The 23,510-nt window shown below is 49.6% G+C and overlaps 1 protein-coding gene and 2 long non-coding RNA genes across 8 annotated transcripts in view; 1 reads left to right on the top strand and 2 right to left on the bottom strand.

Annotated features, from left to right (window-relative positions):
* LOC143443459 (uncharacterized) overlaps window positions 1-1,186 on the bottom strand; it is a 17,836-nt gene extending 16,650 nt beyond the window's left edge. For both annotated transcript variants that reach the window (XR_013112462.1, XR_013112463.1), the window contains exon 1: window positions 934-1,186. This is a non-coding gene — a long non-coding RNA (uncharacterized LOC143443459). The remainder of the gene's footprint in view (window positions 1-933) is intronic.
* Window positions 1-23,510, top strand: part of Apbb1 (amyloid beta precursor protein binding family B member 1) — a 23,603-nt gene extending 93 nt beyond the window's left edge. Inside the window, exons 2-15 of one of the 5 annotated variants that reach the window (XM_034498276.2) lie at window positions 245-434; window positions 7,025-7,758; window positions 13,762-13,937; window positions 14,032-14,088; window positions 14,174-14,259; window positions 14,367-14,430; window positions 14,806-14,955; window positions 15,317-15,444; window positions 15,847-15,961; window positions 16,103-16,187; window positions 16,424-16,507; window positions 22,465-22,580; window positions 22,697-22,873; window positions 22,953-23,510. In XM_034498276.2, the coding sequence (XP_034354167.1) occupies window positions 7,038-7,758; window positions 13,762-13,937; window positions 14,032-14,088; window positions 14,174-14,259; window positions 14,367-14,430; window positions 14,806-14,955; window positions 15,317-15,444; window positions 15,847-15,961; window positions 16,103-16,187; window positions 16,424-16,507; window positions 22,465-22,580; window positions 22,697-22,873; window positions 22,953-23,120 (2,127 nt within the window). In that variant the 5' untranslated portion in view covers window positions 245-434; window positions 7,025-7,037 and the 3' untranslated portion in view covers window positions 23,121-23,510. Of the gene's footprint in view, window positions 1-244; window positions 784-7,024; window positions 7,759-12,002; window positions 12,229-12,498; window positions 12,675-12,705; window positions 12,849-13,761; window positions 13,938-14,031; window positions 14,089-14,173; window positions 14,260-14,366; window positions 14,431-14,805; window positions 14,956-15,316; window positions 15,445-15,846; window positions 15,962-16,102; window positions 16,188-16,423; window positions 16,508-22,464; window positions 22,581-22,696; window positions 22,874-22,952 lie in introns of those variants that run through there. The other 4 variants (XM_034498268.2, XM_076939901.1, XM_076939904.1 and 1 more) reach the window with 4 other exon arrangements.
* On the bottom strand, window positions 10,125-12,092 carry LOC143443460 (uncharacterized). Its single transcript, XR_013112464.1, has 2 exons — window positions 11,955-12,092; window positions 10,125-10,713 (listed from the first exon to the last, which is right to left on the bottom strand). It is a non-coding gene; the product is annotated as an uncharacterized LOC143443460 (long non-coding RNA).

Genomic DNA, 23,510 nt, shown 5'->3' with positions numbered 1-23,510 from the left:
TTTATATTCAGAGGCACGCGTAGAGTGTTAAATATCTCAGTTCTGGTTTAGTTTAACTACTTGCTCCGTTACTGAGGGCAAGTCGTGTTACCCTTCAGAATGTCAGCACCTGCCTCTCAAATCCGAGAACGACAATTGTGGGGATTGCACAGTGCTGGTTTGAGGATGAATGCATGCAAACGGTTGATCATAGAGCCTGGTACAGAGTAAGCGGTCAATAAATATGCGCTATTATTATCCACAGGACGTCAGGGAGTGCTACCACAAGAGCCAGAGAGCAGCCGGCTGCCAGCCTCCTGAGGCGCGGCCACGGTCCCAGCACCCGTGCCTCTCTCCACCCTCTCGCTCCCTCCCTCCTCCCTAGCGGATCAGACTCCGTGCTCTAGGCGCGTCTCCTGGCGTCGGTGCAAGACCCGGGTCCCGCAGACGCGGAGGTGAGTCGATGTTGGCATGGAAGGGGTGAGCTGGGCAGGGGTCCTGGGAGCTGGGTGCAGCCTTGCGGACTAGGCTGGTGGCCTGGGCCGCAGGGCTCGCGGAGGGTCAAGGGTCTGCAGGGTGCGGCTGGGGCAGCTGCAGCCAGTGCGGCTCGCACTCGCTCGCGCGCTCCACCCCGGCCAAGATGGCGCCCCTCCCCCTCCCGTGCGCGGCTCCGTCGCTCGGGGCGCGGCCCCGCGGCCTGCGCGCTCCTGGGCGGGGGATGTTGTGATGGAGAAGCTGCGGTGTTGCCGGAGCCCTGCAGCTTGAGCCACCTTCGCCACCTGGGCCTGGGGCCTCGCCGCGCAGGTAGGTGCTGCTCCTGCTCCAGCCCAGCCCCGAGAGTAGGATCCCCAGCCTCAGCAGCCCGTAACCCTTGCAGCCTCTTCTTCGCAGGAGTCCAGGTCTCCGAGCCAGGCCTGATTACCCCCCACCCAACCCCCAGCGCCTCCTTCCTACCGTGGGCCTGCAAAATCACCATCCGCAGGATTCACTTTGGTCCTAACACCGACCGCTCCCCATAGCTTTGCTTCTTGATCCTCTAGGATGCCCGCAGGAGGGGGGAGGTGGGGAGGAAGGGGAGCGAGGGGCGGTAGAAGAGTGGGGGAGGGGAAGTCTAATGCTGGGAAGGGGACTTGGATCAGGGTAGGAGCCAGGCCGCGCGATTCCAGCCTAGAGCCCCAGGCCTGGGATCTGTCAAGCTGCATTCTGTTGTCCTCAGCGACCGAGGGGTGTGCCCTGGGACCGGCGAGGTTCCCATCTCAGCCTGACAGAGAGGCCTAGCAGCGACTAGAGTGCTTCTTAGGAGCAGGTTTCCCTCTCCAATATAGATGTTCTTTCCAGCCTCTTCCGAGTCCTGTTTGTTGCATTCTGCGCCCTTAACTTCCCATTCATTTTAAAATCCACTCCATTCCTTCTCTGACATCCACCGAAGCTTCCAAGCAAGGTCACCGGAGCCCTCCTTGTCACTCCAATGGACACTTTGCTGTGAGCCCATTACTGTTGAGTATGTGTCAGTTAGTCTCCTTGAAGCGTTTTTTCCTGGTTTCTCTCCTAGGCGCTGTCTACTGCTTCTAAGTCTCCCCGTTCTCTGGTCTCTTCTCTACATATGTGGTGCTGTTCTGGCCTGAGCTGCGTTCTCTCACTCTGACCTTTTCCCTTGACCATTTCTCCCGTGTCCAACTCTTTAAATTCCATACATAAGCTGCTGAGTCCCGCATTTAATGCAAACTCGTATATACCCAGCTGCCCCTCGGACATCCTTTTGAACCGTCCAACAGGAATTCCAAACCTACAGATTTCAAGGTGAATTAATTAACATCTCACATATCTGTTGTTCCTTCAGCCTCCCACAGTGGTGTCTGTCCATTCAGTTCAGGTTGTGCTCACGCTGGGATTCTGAGCAACTTTCACCCTCACCCCTCCACATTAAATTTCAGCAAGTTCTGTCATGCCCACTACTTCAATAATTCTCAGGTCTGTTAATGTCACTGGAGTCCAATTGCTGTCAGATTTAATTGAGACAGCCCCCCCCCCCCAGCCCCCAGCTACTCTTGTTTATCCCCTCTTAGTTACACAGCACTCATAATGGTTGTGTTAAAAATTGCATCCAATCATTTATTCATTCAACAAATAGGATTTGAGCACCTAATATTTACAAAGCACTGCTAAAGGTACTAAAGATGTAATAATAATAATAATACCCCAAAACAGACTGGGTTACTGGGTTCTTGTCCACAGAGAAGCGATGTCATTGCAGGAAGTCAAATAAGAACGACATTGTAAAAACAGGCAACATCATGAAGGAAGATGCTTGGTACGCTGGGAGATCTGAAGAACAGAATCTAGACTGATAGTGCAATGGGAGAGAAGGGGCCAAGAGAAGATGCTCTAAGGGAAGATGCTCTGAGGAGTGTTTAGCTTGAACTGGAATGTAAAGGGAGAGTTATGATAGTGAGGCTTGGGCAGCAGGTTGAAGGTTTAAGGCAGAAATCATGTAGAACAAAAACCATGATGATGGCTTCCAGGAATCAAAGAAACCAGCTTAGGCTAGGGAGGTCAATGACTAGAGTTGGGGCCAGAGGGTAGGAAGGCCATGGCCAGGATAACAGGGCAGTTTAGGCAATGCTATAGATTTTGACCATAAGGTCATTGACTTTGGTGCAGATTATGAGTGTTACTTGAGGTACAGACTGGATAAATCCAGAATATTTTCTCAGAATGTGATCATTCTCTGGGAGTGGACAGCAAGGGTCACACATGTATCTCTAGGGTCATACAATACTATTACAACAGAGTAGGTGCTCATTGCATCCTGTGGTCCCAGATCCTGGAAGAGAGTCAGCTAGGAAGGTAGAATGAGCACCGTGAATGAATGTGTGAGTTTGAGAGGCTTCTGGGATAGCTACACTGAGTTGTTGGGGAGGGAGTTGAAAGTTCATGTCTGGAGTTCAGATGAGAGCTTGACATTTGGAAATCATTGTTGTGTAGACGGTGACTGCATCTGTGGGCATGAGTGAGTACTTCTGCCAAATACAGGCCAAGGAAGAGAAAAGGGTACAAGAAAACACTGTGAGAAACTCAGCATGTAATGTCTGAGAGGAAGTTGAGCCAGCAATGAAGTCTTAACAAACAGGCAAAAAACCAAAAACAGTAGCCAGATGCATGGGAAGTAATCCAGGAATGAAGACCATGGAAGCTGTGAATGCACGCTGGCCAAGGGGCTCCTGAGACTAAATTCTACTGGAAGTACACATGCTGGCCAGGCATCTAGTGGGTAAAAATGCCATAGGGACCATGTGAACCTTAGTAGATGCTGTTACCAAGTCTTACTGAGAATAGTAGCAGGATTAAAAAACCCAACAGGGAAGAGAGGAAATGGCTATAGTGCGTGTGGAGAGAAAGGAGCCCTGAGGAGTTTAGGGGAGGGTCAGGCCAAGAGACACTATGCTCTTACGTTGAGAGGATCTAGATAGTAGGCACGGCACTTGGCTTTAGGCAAAAAGAGAAAGAACAGATTCATCCAATTTGGATGTTTGAGCATGTTCCCCAATTAGTGACTGCCCTTTCTTCCAGGCATTGGAAAGGAGATTGAGAGACTGGGAGAGCTGAGGGGTGGTCCAGGAGATTGATGTGCAGGCAGGCTTCCTTCTTAGAGCTGCAGTAAGCCGAGGCTCTGGTGTTCTTTCTCCAATTACAGTATCTGACTTGTTCCGCCAATGAAAAGTGCGTCAGGTGCGATGACGTCAGCAGACGAAGGTGCTTAGCACTAAACCTGGTGGCCTGAGTTCAGTCTTCAGGCCTCACATGGTGGAGGGAGAGAGCAGACTCTCCAAAGTTGTTCTCACACGTGTGCTGTAGTGAAGGTGTGCCCACACACAAAATACCTAAATAAATATAAATAAAAAAGAAGAAAGTACTTACAGATGCTGGAGTTTGTCTTTGAGACTGGCGTCCTACTATACAGTAAGGAGTTGTGCAGTGACCCTAGAGTATCACTTCCTCCAGGGCGGGAACCATTTTCTATTGCTGATACTCTTGACCATGCTCAGTGCAGTGCCTGTCATCTTGAAGGATATCGGGTTGGAAAACTCCTGGCTTTGGACAGTACTCAGTTCATTCACCTGTGGTGTGATGTCAGTCTTTTCAGGCTTTGTGGGCTCCTCCTCAGTCGCTACCCCAAGGCCCTTAGACTTTCCCAATCTAATTTAAAATTGCATTCTGCCCTGGTGTCAGGGCTGCCCTAAAGTCAACTTGGCTCTCCACACGCCCAGCATTACAGAACATGTATTCTCTTCAGGTACATTTCTAGTTATGAAAGCCAGTCCCAGCCTGACTTAGAAACATGGCTTTCTCACCGTTGCTTCAGAGAGCTCATCGATCCTGATGTCCTGTGAGCCGTCCAGAGTTGTGAGGTCTCCGTGAGATGCTGCCATTGAACAGTCATTAAGCCAGGACATTGGTTTTTGTTCTTTTTCTCCCTCTTTTCATAGACCGGAGCCTCACCTGGTCAGGCTCTGTCCCATCTTCCCGGTCAGGCCCCCTTCTTCAGTCTCTAGCTCCTTCCCTAAGACCACCTTCACCTACTCTAGTCTAAGGTGACTGTACAAGCTTTCTGGGTATCTGTTTCCAGCCAGTGCCAAGCTCCCAGGTTCCTAATTCTCCAGTGTCTATCCCCATCATCCATTCTGTCCTTCCTTACAGTGGCCACTCTGGCAGACACACAACATACTATCCTTTATGATGATATTGTAATACTGAGCAAGACAGAGTTTCATATCTTCTGATAGCATGTGACACTGGGTGTTATGGAGCACAGAAAAGGAGATGATCCTTGGAAGGTGAAGAAAGTCCAGGGAAGATTGCTTAGGAATCCTGACAGCTGAGGGAAGGTTTGAAATACAAGAAGAGGTTCTTACAAGAAGAGGCAGATTCCAGGCTGAGGGAACCGTGTAAACAAAGACTCTGGCTTTGTTTGATGTGTTCCAGAACCTCCTATACTTCATGTGGCTGAGTATAAGGTGTGAGGGGGAGGGATGACTTGAGAGGTGCTAGGTAGTGGTTGGCTGCAGTGGCCTCTCAGGTATCCTGTAAACTGAGCTCAGACTTTCCTAAAGACAGTGGTGGGCCCTTTAATTTTGTCAAGCAGGGAGTGACACAATCTGGTTTCCATTTTTGGAAAATCACTGTGGTTCTGGGTGGAGACCGAACTGCCTATTTTTTCCCCTTCATTTATTCCAGCGACCATGAGTTTCCTCACAGCCCTGGGGGAGCCACACTGATCAGACCAGCAATTAGTTAAATGCGAAGGCGAAGCAGACACATGGACAGAAACCTTATTTTATTTATTTTATACAAATATTCAGAGCATTGTGCTAGATTTCCAAGAGCTAGAAATGGTAAAAATGCAGATAGTGGCTCCTGTCTTAGGATCCCTGGCCAAGCCTGAAGAAATGGGAGAGAGCCTTGCCCTGCACTCGCTCTGGGCATTGCGGAGGACTGAGGCGGTGGAGGGCCAGGGTCAGACACCTCGGCTAGAGAATAAGGAGAGGGGGCATTAGGTAAGATGTCAAAGAGAGGAGCTGCACAGTGGGGTCAGAAGGAAGGACATGGACTGTGGGTTGTTGGGGACTTGTGTACAGGGGAAGGGTTCAGTAGAAAGAGGGAGCTTTGAGGGAAGCCATTGGGAGGGAGGGTAACAACAGGGCTTGGCTGAGGGAGGGATTGCAGTGAGAGTTGAGAGTGAGTGGTAGGTGGTTGGTTGAGGAGGAAGAATTAGTGCTGGGGGGATCCAAGGAGAGCAGGGTTCATAGAGTTCCAGAACAGGCAGGGACAGAGAAAAGGATGGATTGTCCTTAAGGGGAGGTCCAGGGACCCTCAGGAGGATAGGTCACACTTAGAGTCTGGTAGGGGAGGGGGAGGAAGACTACTGTACTATGAGCTACTGATGAGACAGACAGATCCAGAGCATGAAATGAAGCATTTTCTGAGAAGAGTGTAAAATGGGGTATGGGGAGATGTGAGGGTAGGTTTGCACATTTACTCGGTGAATGGTAATTTCTGGACTCCTGTTTCTTGCTCTGTGCCAGGACATTGCTAGAGGCTGGGAATACTGTATTGAAAACAACAACAACAACAACAACAACAACAACAACAACAACAACAGTAATGCAGATCCTCACGAACATAGAAATTAGCCATGAGGAGATCAGTAAACACATACAAAGGCTAACTCAGCGTGGTGGATGATGGTCCATGCCTAGGAAGACCGGGGTTACTGAGTTGGGGAAAGGTAGCCTGCAGTTTTAAAACAGATGTATAGGGAACATCTCCCTGATAGTGATCCTTGGACAATGACCTGAAAGGCTAGAGGACCTGAGGAGACCATGGCATTATAAGGGCTGGCAGGGGAGACTGATACCCTAGGGGAGATATTTCACAGACAGACACTGTGTATAGTTAGGAGAGCCAAGAACCGGAGCTGAAGGTCCTTCCTCTGCGACCTACTCTCTTGGATGGTGTCTGCTGGCTGGACACATCCATCATTCCTGTGTGACTAGTCTCTAGTGTAGAGTGGGCTTAGGGGTGGCTGTATTAATGACTTATAATGAAGGGAACACAGCCCAGGGACCTGGCAATGATGAGGCTCCAGATAGCACTGTGGCAGGAGGGAAGGGGATAGTCAGTATTTAGTATCTGAAACACTGAAGTCTGTGCTATGCGGTCTGTGTCCCTGGCACAGTGAGCCCCAGTTGGTCAAGTGGGGCATGGGGATGCACAGAGAGCCATTGTGCAGACATTCTGCTTTTGGTAGTAAAGAGAAAGCAGGCACCACTGTGCTGCTCAGAACACAAGGGAAAAGGATGGGTTGCAGAGATGGGCCTGGCTTGTGATGGGGGTGGGGTTGGAGGGACAGGTGTCTGGTGGGGATGTAGTTCATGGCACGTGGGTTGGTGTTTGCTGGCCTACCGAGTTACAAGATGACGGACAGGACCTAAGTCTAGGGCAGACACAGGAACACTCAACATGGTCTCTCCTCCTTGTCTCACAGGTCTACCAAGGCCATGTCTGTTCCATCATCCCTGAGCCAGTCGGCCATTAATGCTAACAGCCACGGAGGCCCTGCACTCAGTTTCCCCCTACCCCTGCACGCTGCCCATAACCAGCTGCTCAACGCCAAGCTGCAAGCCACAGCTGTGGTACCCAAGGACCTTCGAAGTGCTATGGGAGAGGGTAGTGTGCCTGAACCAGGCCCTGCCAATGCCAAGTGGTTAAAGGAAGGCCAGAACCAGCTTCGGAGGGCTGCCACAGCCCACCGAGACCAGAACCGAAATGTGACCTTGACCTTGGCGGAGGAGGCCAGCCAGGAGGCTGAGACGGCACCTTTGGGTCCCAAAGGCTTAATGCATCTGTACTCTGAGCTGGAGCTCTCGGCCCACAATGCAGCCAACCGAGGGCTTCATGGATCTGCCTTGATCATCAACACCCAGGAACAGGGACCAGATGAAGGAGAGGAGAAGGCAGCAGGAGAGGCTGAGGAGGATGATGAAGATGAGGAGGAAGAGGATGAGGAGGAGGACTTGTCCTCTCCTCCAGGGATACCTGAGCCTCTGGAGAATGTGGAAGTCCCCTCTGGGCCTCAGGCCCTCACAGATGGCCCCCGGGAACATAGCAAGAGTGCTAGCCTCCTATTTGGCATGCGAAACAGTGCAGCCAGTGATGAGGACTCAAGCTGGGCCACCTTATCACAGGGCAGCCCCTCCTATGGCTCCCCGGAGGACACAGGTACCTTGTGGAGCTAGATGTGGCAATATGGGAGGGGTGGGGTCAGAAGTCTGGCTTCTCCATGCAGAGGCCAAGGCCAGCCTGAGCATGAGCTGCAGAGCCTATATCCTCAGTCCAGCATTCTCTCAGTCAGAGGGTGCTTGGACAGTTTGATATGTCCATGTCCATCATGCATGCTATGAAGGCTGGATCTATTCATCATGTGTGCGGTCACGTTGATGTGTCGAGTCACTGGTTTATCGAGTGCTTACTAAGAAACTGACCTTCTGCTAAGCATTATCACAGTTAGTAACTAGAGCAATGTTGTGACACAGATAATCTTTTTAAGTCCATATTACAAATGATGAGAAAGAAGCTCAGGAAAGTTTAGTAGCTTCCTGAGGGTCACAAACAGTCCCCGATCATGATCAACTAAGATGGAAAGCAGATGTGAGTCTAGACCTGAGTGAGCGCTGAGCCTTGTGTTACACAGTCACCAGTGCACACGGCACATGCACTAGGGTGCATAATGTGTCCTCTTTTAACAGTCACGTCTACACCCAGAGGGAGCTTCCAGCACCTGTCCAAAGATGTCTGTCTCAAAAGTTTGGGGGTTGTTTTCTGCTTTTGAACCACATGCCCCATGCAGAGTGCCATGCCGACCATTGTAAGGATGTCATTTTGCTGGGAATGAGATGCAGCCTAAAAGTTAGGGGACAAAGGAAGAATACATTGACACTTCCTCCTGGGGAGATACTAGAGAACAAAGACTGGTCACCAAATGTGACCCATTTAATAAAGTTGAAGTTCTGCATTTGGTAATGTTATGAAGAGTAGAGATTTCTCTATTGTAGCTATAGCTACAGCCCAGGAGATCTGAGGTGGGAATATAAGAAAAGCTTCAGTGGGGTGTGTGCGTGTGCGCGTGTGCGTGTGTCTGTGTGTGTGCCTGTGTGTGCCTCTGTGTGTGTGTGTGTGTGTGTGTGTGTGTGTGTGTGTGATGTAAGTTAATGCTAGATCACATGCTTACCAATGCATGACCTGGGTTCTGTGCCTGGAAGAGAGATGAGGAGGCAGAGACAAGGGCTTTCACTTCTAAGGGTACAGATAGTACCTACACCCTCCAAATGCTTCCTGGTAGGGGACATACATTTCAGATACCCAGGAGCTTTACCCATCTCTTTTTTGAAAAGCCTAACTGAATGTTTTCAAGCACATACAAAAGTGGAGACAACAGAGTAATGAGCCTGACTTTTTTATCACTCAGTTTCAGTAATCGTCAGTGCATAGTGTTCTCGATGTGTCAATCTCTTATCTACTTCTGAACCCCATTTAGGATACACGCACACACACACACACACACACACACACACACACACACACACACACACACACATTTTCTTTCTGTAGCCTAGACAGACCCTACACTTGCCTTGTCTCCCCAAACTGTCCTGGGGCTATATAGGCATGAGCCACCGTGCCCACATACCCAGCCTTGTTTTGTTTATATTTATCTGCATGTTTCTGAAAGAAAAAAAAAAAAACAACTCATAGAAACAAACACTGAGATTCCTTCATATTATCGAATGTCTACTTAATGTTAACGTTTTCTCCATTGTCTAGTAAATGTCCCTCTTAGCCTTTTGAAAAGATGAGAACTAGATGGATTGGTATCCAGATAGCGCCACAGTGGTTATGGCTTTGGTTGTGGTTTTGTTTTGTTTTAAATGCATGCTCATGCATGTGGAGATCAGAGGATGGCTTTCAGGAGCTAATTCTGCTTCTACCATGTGGGTTCAGAAGATTCAACTCAGGTCATTAGACTTGGCAGCAAGCACCTTCACCTGAGGAGCTCTCTTGATGTCCCCTTTCCTTGTTTCTTTCTTTCCTTTGTTTTGGTTAGGAAATCTTGTTGTAGTTTTAGCTAACCTAGGACTCAGTGCACTATGTAGACCAGTTGACTTCAAACAGTGATGACCCCTTGCTCCTCTCTCTGGTCACTGGGATTATAGACATGAACACAACACCTGGCTTTAAAGTTTTTTTTTTTTAAATGTATATAAGTTCTTCCGTTATTTTTCTATTGATTGTGTACACAACACATTTTCTGTCTTGAGTATTCTATGATGGGAATTTTTAAGCCTTTGTTCCTAAGTGTTGTCAAATATATTCGTCTTCTGTATTTCTTATAATTAATTAGATAACTGTAGTAGATAATTCTAGAGCCTTTATCAGATTCAGGTTTCTGAGTGTTTTTTTTTTTTTTTTTTTTGAGGACACCTCATGGGTGGTACCTTACCAAAGGTAAAGTCTAATTGTTTCTCTTTATGTCATGTTAGTGGCTTTTGATGGCCAATGTCCCCATTCTTTGTAAAGGGAACATCTGCTTTACTCAAGCTGGTTCTTTATTAGATTGAGTTTGGAGAAAAAATGTACAAACTGAAAGTTAGACTCTGCTGTAAAGGATCTCAGTTTTTAGATGCCAGCAACTCAGCAACTAATTCTGTCTTTTCAAGAGTGCTGTACAGGACATACATGTATCTTAGAGACTTGCAACACTGCAGATTACAGGTGTTTTAGCTTCCAACCCTGGACTGAGGCTCACTGGTCAAATAGAGGCTTGGTGGCTTAGTGGCTCCTGGAGTCATCATTGGTAGCTGTGTTCTGGTCCTTTGAGGTGGGACGGTGGCAGAACAGAAGAACTAAGGGTGTGTTGGGTGTAGCCAGTGATCTCAGGGAGGCCATGGGAGGGGTGAGAGGAGACTCAGCGCAGTCCTGTCCTGGTGGATTCTAGGAGTTGTTGGATGCAGATGTTAGGCCAGCCCCAAGGGGAGGAAGACTCTTGGCTGTGTTGCTTCCTCCATGGGAGCTGCAGTTGGTGGGGTTCTGTTCAGTAGAAATGGGGTAGGATGGAATGAAAGTTGTCTTTTCCTCCTCATTTTAGGATCTCCACGAAGCAGTTGTTGACTGAATGAACTGTGTGAATTGAGGGAATTATGTGAATGAATGATGAATGAATGAACTTTACTACCTGTGTTGGAGTTACACTGTGAGCAAGGCCTTGTCCTAAACGCTGAGAATGTGTAAGAAAGGACAAACATGTCTGTACCCTCTCGGTACTCACAGTGGGGAAACAGAAATAGACCCATAATCAGTGATGATAAGCGGGTTGGTAGAGAATCAAGAGGGTGCTCTGCCTGCCTGAGGGAGTCAGGAGGAGGAGGTCAGGAGTGAGAGTTCCCTTTATGCTTGTCTGAAGGTGGAGTGAGTAATAGCTAGAACCCTAGCAGGGACATAAGGGAGCTGGGGAACTGTCAGAGGCAAGGCAGCAGAGAGCTAGGGCCCTTAGCAGCACATAAAACCTGTGGAGGGGGTTGGATTTTGTCCTGAGAGTAATGAGAAAGCAGTTAAGAGTATTAAGCCGGAAAGTAACCTGATTAGTTTGGCATCTCACAAGAATCATTCAGGCTATAGTGTGCAGCCCGTAGTTCCAGAGACAGAAGGAAACCAGTGGAGAGGCTTCTACAGTAATCCAGATTAAAACATGCTGGTTGTCTGGTCTGTAGTAATGATGTGGTGCAGAGGGGAAGGGGAGGAGACAGAGCATCAGCAAAGTACTTCGCCTGCCTAAGCCGCTAAGGCATTTATGGATGAATGAAGGAAGGGCCATAGGGATATTTGGATTCGTGTGAGTGCCTGCAGGAAAGTGTATGGTTGTGTTTTAATGCATGTGTGTGGAAGCAGAGGCCCCGGGTGGGCTGAGCTTGGAGAGAGATGTGCCAAGCTCCAGAAGGGCCTCCCAGATGGTCAAGGGGGGAGGAGCTGCCCCCTCCAGGACAGATCGGAAGGATGAAGCTCTTTGAGGTAGGAAGGCACAGGCTGACAGGAATGGCAGATGGATCGGTTTTGTGTGTGTGTGTGTGTGTGTGTGTGTGTGTGTGTGTGTGTGACTCAGTCGGGGGAAGCAGTGAACTGGCCTCCAGATTCCAGAAATGCCTGACCGACCATGAGGCAGGCTGTGGAGGGCAAGGGCCCTTGGGGTTAGTATTCCTGGAAGGTTTTAGCGGCAAAGTCCTGAGGGGATCTGGTGGAAAGCACACGTTTGCAGAGCCTCAGTAGAGTCAGATAGTAGAGGGTGGAGACACAGTGATGGCTGCCTAGCAGGTGGATGGGCAAAAAAAAAAAAGCCCCTTTTCATTGGATATCTGTGGGCTTACCTCATTTGCAGGCTGAGAGGATGGAGAAGCACCTTGTCGGAATAACTCATGCTAGGTGTGGAAACACCTTGGCATAGCCAAACCTACTCCCAGCCCCTCTTAGTACCCAGCAGCCTGGATCTTGAGACTGCCTGTCCCTCAGTGCTGCCTCTTGGACCAGTCAGGATTCCTCGTTTCCTTGGTAACGGGAAGCACGTCAGCAGTCTGGGCACTCCCAGCCATCCCGGTGCTGCGGTTGCCGAGGAGACACTGCAGCCTAGCTGGGCCCTGGCAGGTGAGGGGGGTGGTGCTGGGAAGCCTCAAATCCTCCAGCTTGCTAGGGCTTAGGCCCTCAAAGACCACCCTGTAGTTGAAAGTGCTGGATAGAGTCTGGATAGGAGAAAGATCCCTGAGGGTTTGGAAGCCACACCCTGTTTATGTTGAGTCCTATAGATTCTGCAGAGCCCCAGGTGGCTGAGCTTTTCCCAAGAGGCTGAGCCTCCTGGTGTTTGCAAGACTGGCTTAACTGTGGCTTTGATGTCACCACTGGAGGGTGGGGTGGAGAGTCAGGACTGGGGAGGGGAGCCTGGGTAAGGAAAGAAGAGCAGAAGAGCTGGGGTCTCATGAGCTCCTCTTCCTCACCCATCTCCATCCCCCAAGGATCCCTAGTATGGTGGTCTTGGCCCCTCCCTCGAGAACTCCAGGCGGAGGAGGATCTTGCCTGGCAGACGCTCTGCCCTGGTGAGAAGGGGGCGGGATGAGCTTTTCTCTGCATCCCAGCAGCAGGCTGTGAGCCCAGCTGGCTGGGCTAGAGGGGATGTGAGGAGGGAGGGTGGAGGCAGGAGGGGCAGGGAGTAAGCGCCATGTTCTCCCAGGACTTCTTCCTGGCCATCATCCTACAGGACAACAGTCCAGGTGAGGGGCACCATGGGGTTGGGTGTGATGTGGGGTGGGGCTAGCAAAGAGAGCAGAGGTGGAGGGCATACAGTCCGGGGACAAGGATGGAGTGCTGTAGATCTGGGAGAGGAGGGGTAGATATCACAGATACAGAGTCTATCTGTGTGCATGGTATATTTGAGTGTGTGTGTGTGTGTGTGTGTGTGTGTGTGTGTGTGTGCTTGTATGCACGTGTGTGTATCTGCACAGAGGTAGCAGAGGTTGATAATATATTGTATCTGAGTATTTCCCCACCTGTATGTGCATGTGGTACTCAGATATATGTTGGGAGAGGTTTTGGTGATGTTGTATGTACACACCTGTTGGTAGGGGTGGCATATATAGCTATATATATATACATAGCTCTACATGAGTGTGTAACTGGTGTGTTGCTATGTTTGTTTGTCCCTGAACTCACACGCATATCTGTATGTGATGCCTTCCAGAATTTTCTGTGCGCTGTGTACTGTTTATGGCTGAACAGGTGTGTGGTGGGGCTTTACATATATTGTGGGTCTGTGTGCACGTGGCGGTGTGCAGGAGCTGGCAGTGTGTGCACCTTTTATAGCTAGGCATATGGATATGTGTGATGTGTGAGGAGGTGACCTGGATCATTCAACCTCCTTCTCTCCTCCTCCTTCCTCTCTGATTTCTTCTTTCTCTCCATGTGGCCACATTAGGCAGCAGCAGGGCCCAGGAGGAGACCTGAGCCATGCTCCCCACTGGTGGCTCCCAATCTGGTGACTCAAGTGTTGGCTCTAGAAGCAAGCAGGAACTATAATGTCCCTTTCCCAGCTCCTTCTCCTCAGCCACGGGGTCTTGGGAAGGGAACTGACCATCTACTGACTGCTTGTTGCATGGGCTGACCCTGACTAAGCCTCCTACCTGTCAGATTCTTTCTGGAACCCCAACGCTTTCGAGACGGATTCCGATCTACCGGCTGGATGGATGAGGGTCCAGGACACCTCAGGGACCTACTACTGGCACATCCCAACGGGGACCACCCAGTGGGAACCCCCAGGCCGGGTCTCCCCATCACAGGGGAGCAGTCCCCAAGAAGAGTCCCAGGTGAGGCTCAATGGCTTGTTTCATGTCAGGGGTGGAAGGGTCTGTGCTTCTAGAAAAGGGTGAAACTACCACCCTACACCCCTTCCTCCTCCAGCTCACCTGGACCGGCTTTGCTCACCAAGAAGGCTTTGAGGAAGGAGAGTTTTGGAAGGTAAATGAAGGAATCAGCTTCATTGTTGGGGGGAACTGGAGAAGGGGCTTCAGTTTGGGCCTGATTCTTCAATCCCTTTTCAAAGGATGAACCCAGTGAAGAGGCCCCCATGGAGTTGGGACTGAAGGACCCTGAGGAGGGGACATTGCCCTTCCCGGCTCAGAACCTCAGGTGAGTCAGATGCATCAGGCTAGGGTTAGACTGGGTCTCTGTGGAAAGGGTACTGGAAGAACTCTAAAAATAGGGGTGCTGTGTCAAGTGTTCCCATTTGCCTCCAGCCCAGAGCCAGTGCCCCAGGAGGAAGAGAAGCTGCCCCAACGGAACTCCAACCCAGGGATCAAGGTTTGTTCAAGACCAACACCCATTCTGTAAGCCCTTGTGTGGAGGACAGACCTTATGCTGTGCTTTGAGGATGTCTGTGGTCTCAGCAAAGCCCCAAACAAGGAATTCTTCCCAGTTTCAGGCAAGGCTGTGTAACTGAACTGTCTTCTGACAGCTTCTGTATTTAACTCAGTTGACCCAAGAGCCTCTTAGGGACTCCCAAGGCTTAGATCAGCAGGCATCTCTACCGACCATGTCTTATTTGGGGACCTTCCCTCTAAGTTCAGAATGTCTCACACATTCTATGTGCTAGGTCAGGAGCTCCTCTGTCCTGTGCCCAAGGCACCTCCAATTCCATCTCAGATCTCTACTCTGTCCCTTTTCTGTGTCTGGCAGTGTTTCGCTGTGCGCTCCCTAGGCTGGGTAGAGATGACCGAGGAGGAGCTGGCCCCAGGACGTAGCAGTGTGGCAGTCAACAATTGTATCCGCCAGCTCTCCTACCACAAAAACAATCTACATGATCCTATGGCTGGGGGCTGGGGAGAGGTGAGGGCCTGACCTGGTGAGGTGGTGGTGCCCTGGGGATGTGCAGGGAATTGTGAGGATTTGACTAGTCTCAGAGAGGGCTGATGGAGACATGGGTGTGGATATGGGTTTAAGGGGTAACTCTGAGGGGTGGATGTGCAACCCCAGCCTGGCACCCTGAGGAGTGGTTGCTTAACAGTGATGGGGAGGATAAGAGACATGGGAGAACCTTTATTAGACTAAGGCCCACAGGTGGGTGGTCTGACAGCTAAGTCAGCCCTGCTCCTCCCCGGTGGCGGCCAATGTCCCCTGAGCTGGAGAAGGCAGAGATCTGCCATTCTCCCACTAGGACACCACTGAGTCCCGCCTCCTGGATTTGCAGGGAAAGGATCTACTGCTCCAGCTGGAGGATGAGACTCTAAAGTTGGTGGAGCCACAGAACCAGACACTGCTGCATGCCCAGCCCATCGTCAGCATTCGTGTGTGGGGCGTGGGGCGGGACAGTGGAAGGTGGGCCCGCCCAGGAGTCTGTGGGGTGGGGAGGCTCATCCCTCTAGCAGTTGGTCCTTTTATCTAATCTGTTCTTTGGCTCTCTTGTGCTGCCGGACCCAGAGAGAGGTACTAACGTCTATCTGCTTTGATTGTGCCCCCTCCAACGCCTGGACTGGATGCTTCGACGCACCTAGGCTCCCTTACTGTGTGCCCTGTCCCCTCCCCACCTGCTATGCTGGGCATTATCCTCCACCTCAGCATGCTTGCCTCTCTGTCCTCCCCAGTCCTTAAGGCAGAACCTACAGAACACCAGGGTCAAACCCTGTAGGCTGTCAAGGACAGGGAGGTTGTGGGTAGAATGGTGGCCAGGCATGGCATTTGATGGTTCTCGGAGACACTGAGGTGACCCTCCCCCAACAGGGACTTTGCCTACGTAGCTCGAGATAAGCTGACCCAGATGCTCAAGTGCCACGTGTTTCGCTGTGAGGCACCTGCCAAGAACATCGCCACCAGCCTGCATGAGATCTGCTCCAAGGCACGACCCCCCCACCCCCTGAACTAGCTATCACCTTTGCTCTAGAAGGGTGTGGGTAGGGTTGCTGAGTTGGTGGGTAGTAAACTGGGGGCTTCGGGGCCAATGTAGCTCTCACTCCCCCCACCCCCATTCATTCTTCAGATCATGTCTGAACGGCGCAATGCCCGCTGCTTGGTAAATGGACTCTCCCTGGACCACTCTAAACTCGTGGATGTCCCTTTCCAAGGTGAGTACTGCAGCCTCACAAGGCCCAACTCAGCTTTGTTGGTTAAGGTGAGGTGACCCAAGAAGAGGCACAGGCTCCCGGGCAGGCATGAGCACACGGAGATGGGGTGCTTTACAGTACATAAGTGGTCAGGCTTATGGAGAGGCAGGGGAGAAGTGGGTGAGGATTTGGAAAGCGCATAGTTCATGCACTGGTGTTGCAAGCTAGAACAGTTGACCCTCTTTTTCTCCTCACAGTGGAGTTCCCAGCACCAAAGAACGAACTGGTGCAGAAGTTCCAAGTCTACTACCTGGGGAACGTGCCTGTTGCTAAACCTGTTGGTATGTGTCCGCTTTCCTCAGGGGTCACCCCCTCAGTCCTGGCGCTCTGTCCCCCACCCTGTGCTTTCTAGGGTTCATTCTTCTGGATCTTCTTGTATGTGGCGTCTCCTTGCCTTTCAGAATTCATCCCACCTACCTCTGGGCCAACCTTGTCCTGTGTCCTGCTATAGCTCCAGTGAGCATGATTCAGTGAACATCTGCCACAGGACTAGTGCTGAGCTAGGCACAGAGGGCGACTTTCTTGCCCTATCCCTGATCCCATGGAAGAGCTTTGGTGGTTTGGGAGGCAGGTGTTTGGGTGGCTGGGAACACCAGGCCTTAGCTTGGCACTGGGTTCAGTACAACAGTCTTCATTGTGAGCCGTGAGCATACAGAGAAGGAAGCTGTAAGAATAATTAACATAGGTTTCACTATTGTAAAAGTGTAGACTTTTTTATATATAATTTTATTTAACTGTGTATGTATTGTATACACAGACACACACACAGACACACACACAGACACACGCACACACACACGTGCACACACACGTGCACACACACACGTGCACACACACGTGCACACACACGTGCACACACAGTACTAGGGATAACTGCAAATCCTCAGGTAGACAAGTCAAGTATTCCACCATGAGATACACCTCCAACCCTCATCACTTCCTGATAACCCTACGTGCTGCAATAATACTTGTTTATAGCTGATGAAGCAAGAGAGCGTGCTTTCACAGTACCTGTCATTTATTTATTTTCTTATTTACTTACTTAACAGTTACCTTTGAAACCTATTGTGTCAGGCCCTGCTTGGGAAACAATGGTCACAGCCTGGCTTTCATGGAGTTTATAGGAACTTACAGTAGAATAATGAGGACCCAATCAAATAAATGTCATAATAAATCAAGTCCTTTATGGAAAGGAAGTAGCAAGATATAGCACAAGACTTTCATTTAGTCTAGGAGGCCAGAGAAGACTTCCTATGAAGCCTCCCATGGTGACACTGATGATCCCAGAACTTGGGTAGCTGAAACAGGTTGGCTGCAACTATGGTGAGCTATATAGTGAGTACCTGGCCAGCTAGGGCTACAGAGAAAGACCCCGTTTCCTTGACCCACCCCACCCCTGTAAAAACAGGAAGGAAAGAAAACAGTCTTCCTGTGAAGGTGTCATATGAACTGAGAAATATGAATAGCAGTGAATGTGTTAAAGCTAGATGAAGAATGACCAGGGAAATGTCACTCTCGGCTGCATGGATGGTGTGTGAGGCTCCAGAACAGGGGACACTGATAACGTGGGAAGCACTAGGAGAAGGCTTAGGACAGTGTTACTGTCTTCGAGATTAAGAGCTGCAGGGAACCATTTTCCTTGGTCAGCTTCCATTACTGTATAAAACACCTGAGGTGATCAATTTATAAGGAGAAGCAGTTTATTTTGGTTCATGCTTGGTTGGGTTTGTCTGTGGCAGTATCATGTCACACAGGAGCCTGTGACACAGCACAGACCCTCCTGTCCTGGGACCAAAGAGAGAAGCTGAAGTTGTGCAATACTCATCCAGGACAAACCTGGGACAGACCAACTTTCTATGTCTGCAAGGTTCTAGAGCTTCCAGACACCTGGTGGGCTGCGAACCAAGGCTTTCACATGTGGGCTTTTGAGGGACTGTTTGACCATGCATGCATGTTTCAGGAGTTGGACAGATTTGAATACAGTAAAGCTCGCTTTGGCTGTAACATGAAAAAAAATGTTGAGTGGGTGGAAGAAGATATAGGACATGCGGGAGGTAAGGTAGCCGGTAATGAAAGTGTCTTAGACAACAGCAGGCTGAAAGGAGTGTAAGTAACTAGGCTCTGGTGACTAATTGACAGTAGGGCAGGAAGCAAAGGCATTAAGGATGACTTGAGTCATTCAGGAGCACTTGGCATTGGACTGCATAGCTCAGGTGGTGCTTTTCTCTAACCGTAGCAGACACTAGCAAGAGGTTAGATTTGGTTCAGTTTTATATATGCTAAATTCAAAGTTTTTAGAGAAAGACTGGGAGAGTCAAGTTGGCAGCTGGGTTCATAAATCTTGTCTGTAGCTGAGAGCAGAGATGTCAGCTTGAGATAGAAGTTTGGGTGATAGGTTGTAGAGATAGCTGATCAAAAGTATGGAGGAGGTTGGCACCAGAGTACAGGCAGCCCAAAGTGAAAGGAAAAAGACACTAGGCCTACCTTTGATGTCCTCCAGTATTTAATGGCTGGGTGGAGGAAGGTGAACATCCAGGAAAGTAAGAGCAGGAAAGGGAGGGGAGGAGGCAACGAGAGGACTCCAAGGAATGATGGATGTGACACATGTTAAAAGACAGAGCCCCGACATCTTGGTGCAAGCCTGCAGTCCCAGCTCTGAAGAGGCAGAGGAAAGAGGACTGTGAGCTTGGGCTTCATAGTAAGACCCTGCTTCCAAAAGAAACCGAAGCAGGAGGAAGAGAGGATGGGGGGAGGGAGGGAGAGGGAAGAAGGGAGGAAATGAGGAAGACAGGGTGGGAGAGAGGCAGGGAGGGAGGGAGAGAGGGAGGGAGGGAGGGAGGGAGGGAGGGAGGGAGGGAGGGAGGAAGGGATAAATGATCAAGCTTGGAGCTGGAGGTAAGGACAAGTTCTCAAAGAGACTGTCCTTTTGGACAAGTGGCTTCTTAGTTCCTCTTTTATTCTGTACTTTAAAGTGTGTGTGTGTGTGTGTGTGTGTGTCTGTCTGTCTGTCTGTCTGTCTGTCTAGTATGTTCATCTATTGAAGTCTGAGGACAACTTTGAGAAATCAGTTCTCTCCTCCCACCTTTATGTGGGTTTTGGGGATAAATTCAGATCAGGCTTGTGTGGCAAGTCTGTTGCGTTATCTCACCAACCCTGGACTCCCTTTTTGTCCCCCTCCACTGTTTAAACACTGTTCTCCTCCTGAAGCTACAGTGTTCATCCATCCACCCAGTGGATACCTTGAATACCTTGTGCCAGGCATCATTTAGATTCTTAGCATATGTCAGTGCAAGGCATTGACCATGATTCTGGTCCTCAAATAGATTAGATTGTAGCAAGGAGAGAGCAACAGTAAGAAGTTCATTGCATGGTATGTTTGAAAGTGACAACTGGTATGGAGGGGAAGGGAATGCACAGGAGGAAAGGGGAAATAGAAATGTAGGCAGTGAGGCTGTACGTTTTAACCCTAGGCTCTGAAATTCAGCTATTTAGATGTCCCCTTTTCCTTTTGTGCAAGATAAGACTTTTCTGTGTAGCCCTGGCTTCTTTCCTAGAAAACTAATTCATTCTCTCTCTCTCTCTCTCTCTCTCTCTCTCTCTCTCTCTCTCTCTCTCTCTCTCTCTCACTTTCTCTCTCTTGCTCTCTCTCTCCCTCTCGGTTTTTTGAGACAGGGTTTCTCTGTGTAGCCCTGGCTGTCCTGGAACTTGCTCTGTAGACCAGGCTGGCCTCGAACTCTGGAATCCACCTGCCTCTGCCTCCCAAGTGCTGGGATTAAAGGCATGCGCCACCACTGCCTGGCTCATTCTCTCTCTTTTTTAAAATATATATATATTTTTTATTTTATGTATGTGAGTACACTGTAGCTGTCTTCAAACACACCAGAAGAGGGCATTGAATCCCATTATAGATGGCTGTGAACCACCATGTGGTTGCTGGGAATTGAACTCAAGACCTCTGGAAGAGCAGTCAGTGCTCTTAATCTCTGAGTCAACTCTCCAGCCCTCCTAGAGCTCTCTTTATAGACCAGGCTGGCCTTGAACTCAGATATCCACCTGCCTCTGTGCTGGGATCAAAGGTGTGCACCACCACACTGAGCCAGCTATCTTTTTCTAGAGTACCTTCCTCTTGACCCTCAGAAGATAGACTCAGAAGTCAGGCTCCACCCAAGATCATGGGCATATTCTTCAACTTTTCTTTGGCTCCCTCCACCCCTGTGAACTTTGAAATTTCTTAGTGTTTGAGCTTAAATGTCGTCAACATCACACCATTCTGCCTTTTGCTTGAGCCCCTTGCAGCGTGACTCTGCCATCTGCTCCTTCTATGTGTCGTCATCCTCCTGTGCACTCCAGTGTTATTAGACTTTCCATTTTCCTCCATTTGCCCATGCTGCCTTGAGTGTCACAATTCCATGTATCTGAAATCTTCAGCAGACAAGGCCTGTGTTAAGACTGGAAAACATAAAATCTACTTATACTTAATCTCTGTCTACAGTTCTGTAGACAAGTTATCTCTGAAGCTGAGTGGTGGTGGTACACACCTTTAATCTCAGCACTTAGGAGGCAGAGGCAGGCAGATAGATCTCTGAGTTTGAGGCCAGTCTGGTCTACAGATAAAGTTCAAGATAGCCAGGGCTATACATAGAAACCTTGCTTTGAAAACAACAACAAAAGTTCTCTCTGGTGTGTCTTTCTTTCCATGCCCTGGAGAAGGCTTCCCAGGTGGGACCTAGGATGTTAATCAGGAATACTAAGAAGGATACTGAAAAAAGGGTCCTTAGAGATTTGGCCGTTAGTCATAGACTGTGTCCTTAGGACATCCTTCCCACTAAATCTAAACATCTCTCTCCCTTAACATACATACACACACACACACACACGCACGCACGCACGCACGCACGCACGCACGCACGCACGCACGCACGCACCTCTCCAAGTAGCTCTAACTGTAACTTTCTGTTTAGACTAGATCGGTCTTGAACTTGTGGTGATCCTCCTGACTCTGCCTTCCATGTGCTTGGATTTTATAGAAGTTTAAAAGCAGTTTGAAGTGGAGGAGACCATTATGGCATTATTGATTTTGAGACAAGGTCTTGCAGTAGAGCCGTGAATGGCCTGGAACTAAGTTCATCCTAGGCTTGAACTTGCAGTGACTCTCTTGTCTCTGTGGAAAGTGCTGGCATTCCCAGAGAGACCATTTTGTTTTTATCTCAATGTTTTTCAGTATTATACATAATAATGAGTTTCACTATGATATTTCCATACATGTATATAATGTATTCTGTTCATATTCCCCTTTTCTTACCACCTCTTATTCTCCCACTCCTGCTGAAACTATTTATTTGTTTGTTTATTCATTCATTTATTTGTGGTGTGTGCGTGCGTGTGTGTTAATTGGCTTTGGTTTTGAGACAGGTCTTTCTACATAGCTCAAGCTGTCCTGGAACTCATTATATATTATCAGGCCAGACTAAAACTCACAGAGGTCTGTCTGCCTGTGCCTCCAGAGTGCAAAGAAGTCACGAATCACTGCAGCTGGCCCCAGTTGCTGAGTCCTTTTCCCAGCAACTATTCCTTCTGTTTTCAAGGTCTCACTATGTAGCTTTGGCTGGTCTGGACTCCATATGCAGACCAGGTTTTGAACTCACAGGGAAATCCTGTCTCACAAACAAAACAAAACCCAAACCAAACAAACAGAAAAACAGGGCCAGGAGGTGGTCCAGCCAGTAAAGGATTTGCAGCCAAGCATGACAACCTGAGTTCAGTCCTCTGGACCCGAAGGAGAGAACTGACTCTTGCATGTAGTCCTTTGACCTTCATGCACACATAATAAGTGTATAATAAATTGAAGATTAAAAGAAAATTTGGTTCTGGGGGGGGGGCTAGTCTAGTTGATTGGAAGCCATGATTATGTGAAAGGAGCCATGCAGTGTTTGAATGTGTAGAGTAACAACATATGGGAAAGTCGGAACATATGGGAGGGTTCTGTCCATTTAGGGGGCTGAAGTAACAGAGAGAATCGGTGAACAAAACCAAGCAAGAGATTCAAGATAATACAAACAAGAAAGGGTCAGGAGTCACTGATGTCAAGGAGAGTGCCCAGGAACAGTACCTGGACAGCAACATCCTCAGGCTCCATGTTGGTGAGATGGGCCTACAGCAGGCCCCTGGGTTTAACAGGCAGAGCTGGGCTATCTTCTTCCTTCCCTCAGTCCTGCATGTTTGTGCCTGTATCTTTCAGGGGTAGATGTGATTAATGGGGCCCTGGAGTCAGTCCTGTCTTCCAGTAGCCGTGAGCAGTGGACTCCAAGTCACGTCAGCGTGGCCCCTGCCACCCTCACCATCTTGCACCAGCAGGTAAAGGCCATCCAACTGTGACAGCTTTGCCATGGATGGGAATTGAGTCAGGGGAAGAGCTGCCAGTAGCATAGAATTAGGGGATTTTCCTTTTTAACTGGGTGTCTCCCCTACAGACAGAAGCAGTGCTGGGGGAGTGTCGGGTGCGGTTTCTCTCCTTCCTGGCTGTGGGCAGAGATGTGCACACGTTCGCATTCATCATGGCTGCCGGCCCAGCCTCCTTCTGCTGTCACATGTTTTGGTGTGAGCCCAATGCTGCCAGCCTCTCAGAGGCTGTGCAGGCTGCATGCATGGTAAGTAGGCAGGATAGTGGAATAGCAGTGTGATCTTAAGGGGCTGAGATGGGGTTACTGTCCCTTTGCTTCTCCACAGCTCCGCTACCAGAAGTGTCTGGATGCTCGCTCCCAGACCTCCACCTCCTGCCTCCCAGCACCCCCTGCGGAGTCAGTTGCGAGACGTGTCGGGTGGACTGTCCGTAGGGGTGTTCAGTCGCTGTGGGGTTCCCTCAAGCCCAAACGTCTAGGATCCCAGACCCCATGAAGAACTCCCATCCTTTCTCTACCTGCTTGTTTGGGGCCCCAGGGAATTCAAGGGTTTGGGGCAGGTAGGGTCTGTGGATGTTCTTCCTACACCCCACGTCTCCCGGGCTGCCCCTCAGTAGCTGGGGTTCCCTACCTAGGGGCTGGGAGAAATTGAATTCCTTCACAGAAGTCATTACACTGGACTGATGACATGAGGGGCCAGAAGCCAGCCTTGGGCTCTCCATCCCCAGTGTTTGAGGTGGAGCAGGAGGAACTGGGTCAAGCCAGGCCCCATCCTTGAAGGCCCAGCAGGGGCAGGAGGGGACTGATCTTGGCATGGATCCCCTCTCCCCTGTTCTGCTGGCACCTCCGCTGTACTGATATCACTAATAAAGTCTGTCTGCGCTGC

This window comes from Arvicanthis niloticus, chromosome 1 (genome assembly GCF_011762505.2).
Source record: "Arvicanthis niloticus isolate mArvNil1 chromosome 1, mArvNil1.pat.X, whole genome shotgun sequence".
NCBI lineage: Eukaryota > Metazoa > Chordata > Mammalia > Rodentia > Muridae > Arvicanthis > Arvicanthis niloticus.
The sequence above is the reverse complement of the archived record's forward strand: the minus strand, read 5'-3'. Positions and strand labels throughout refer to the sequence as shown.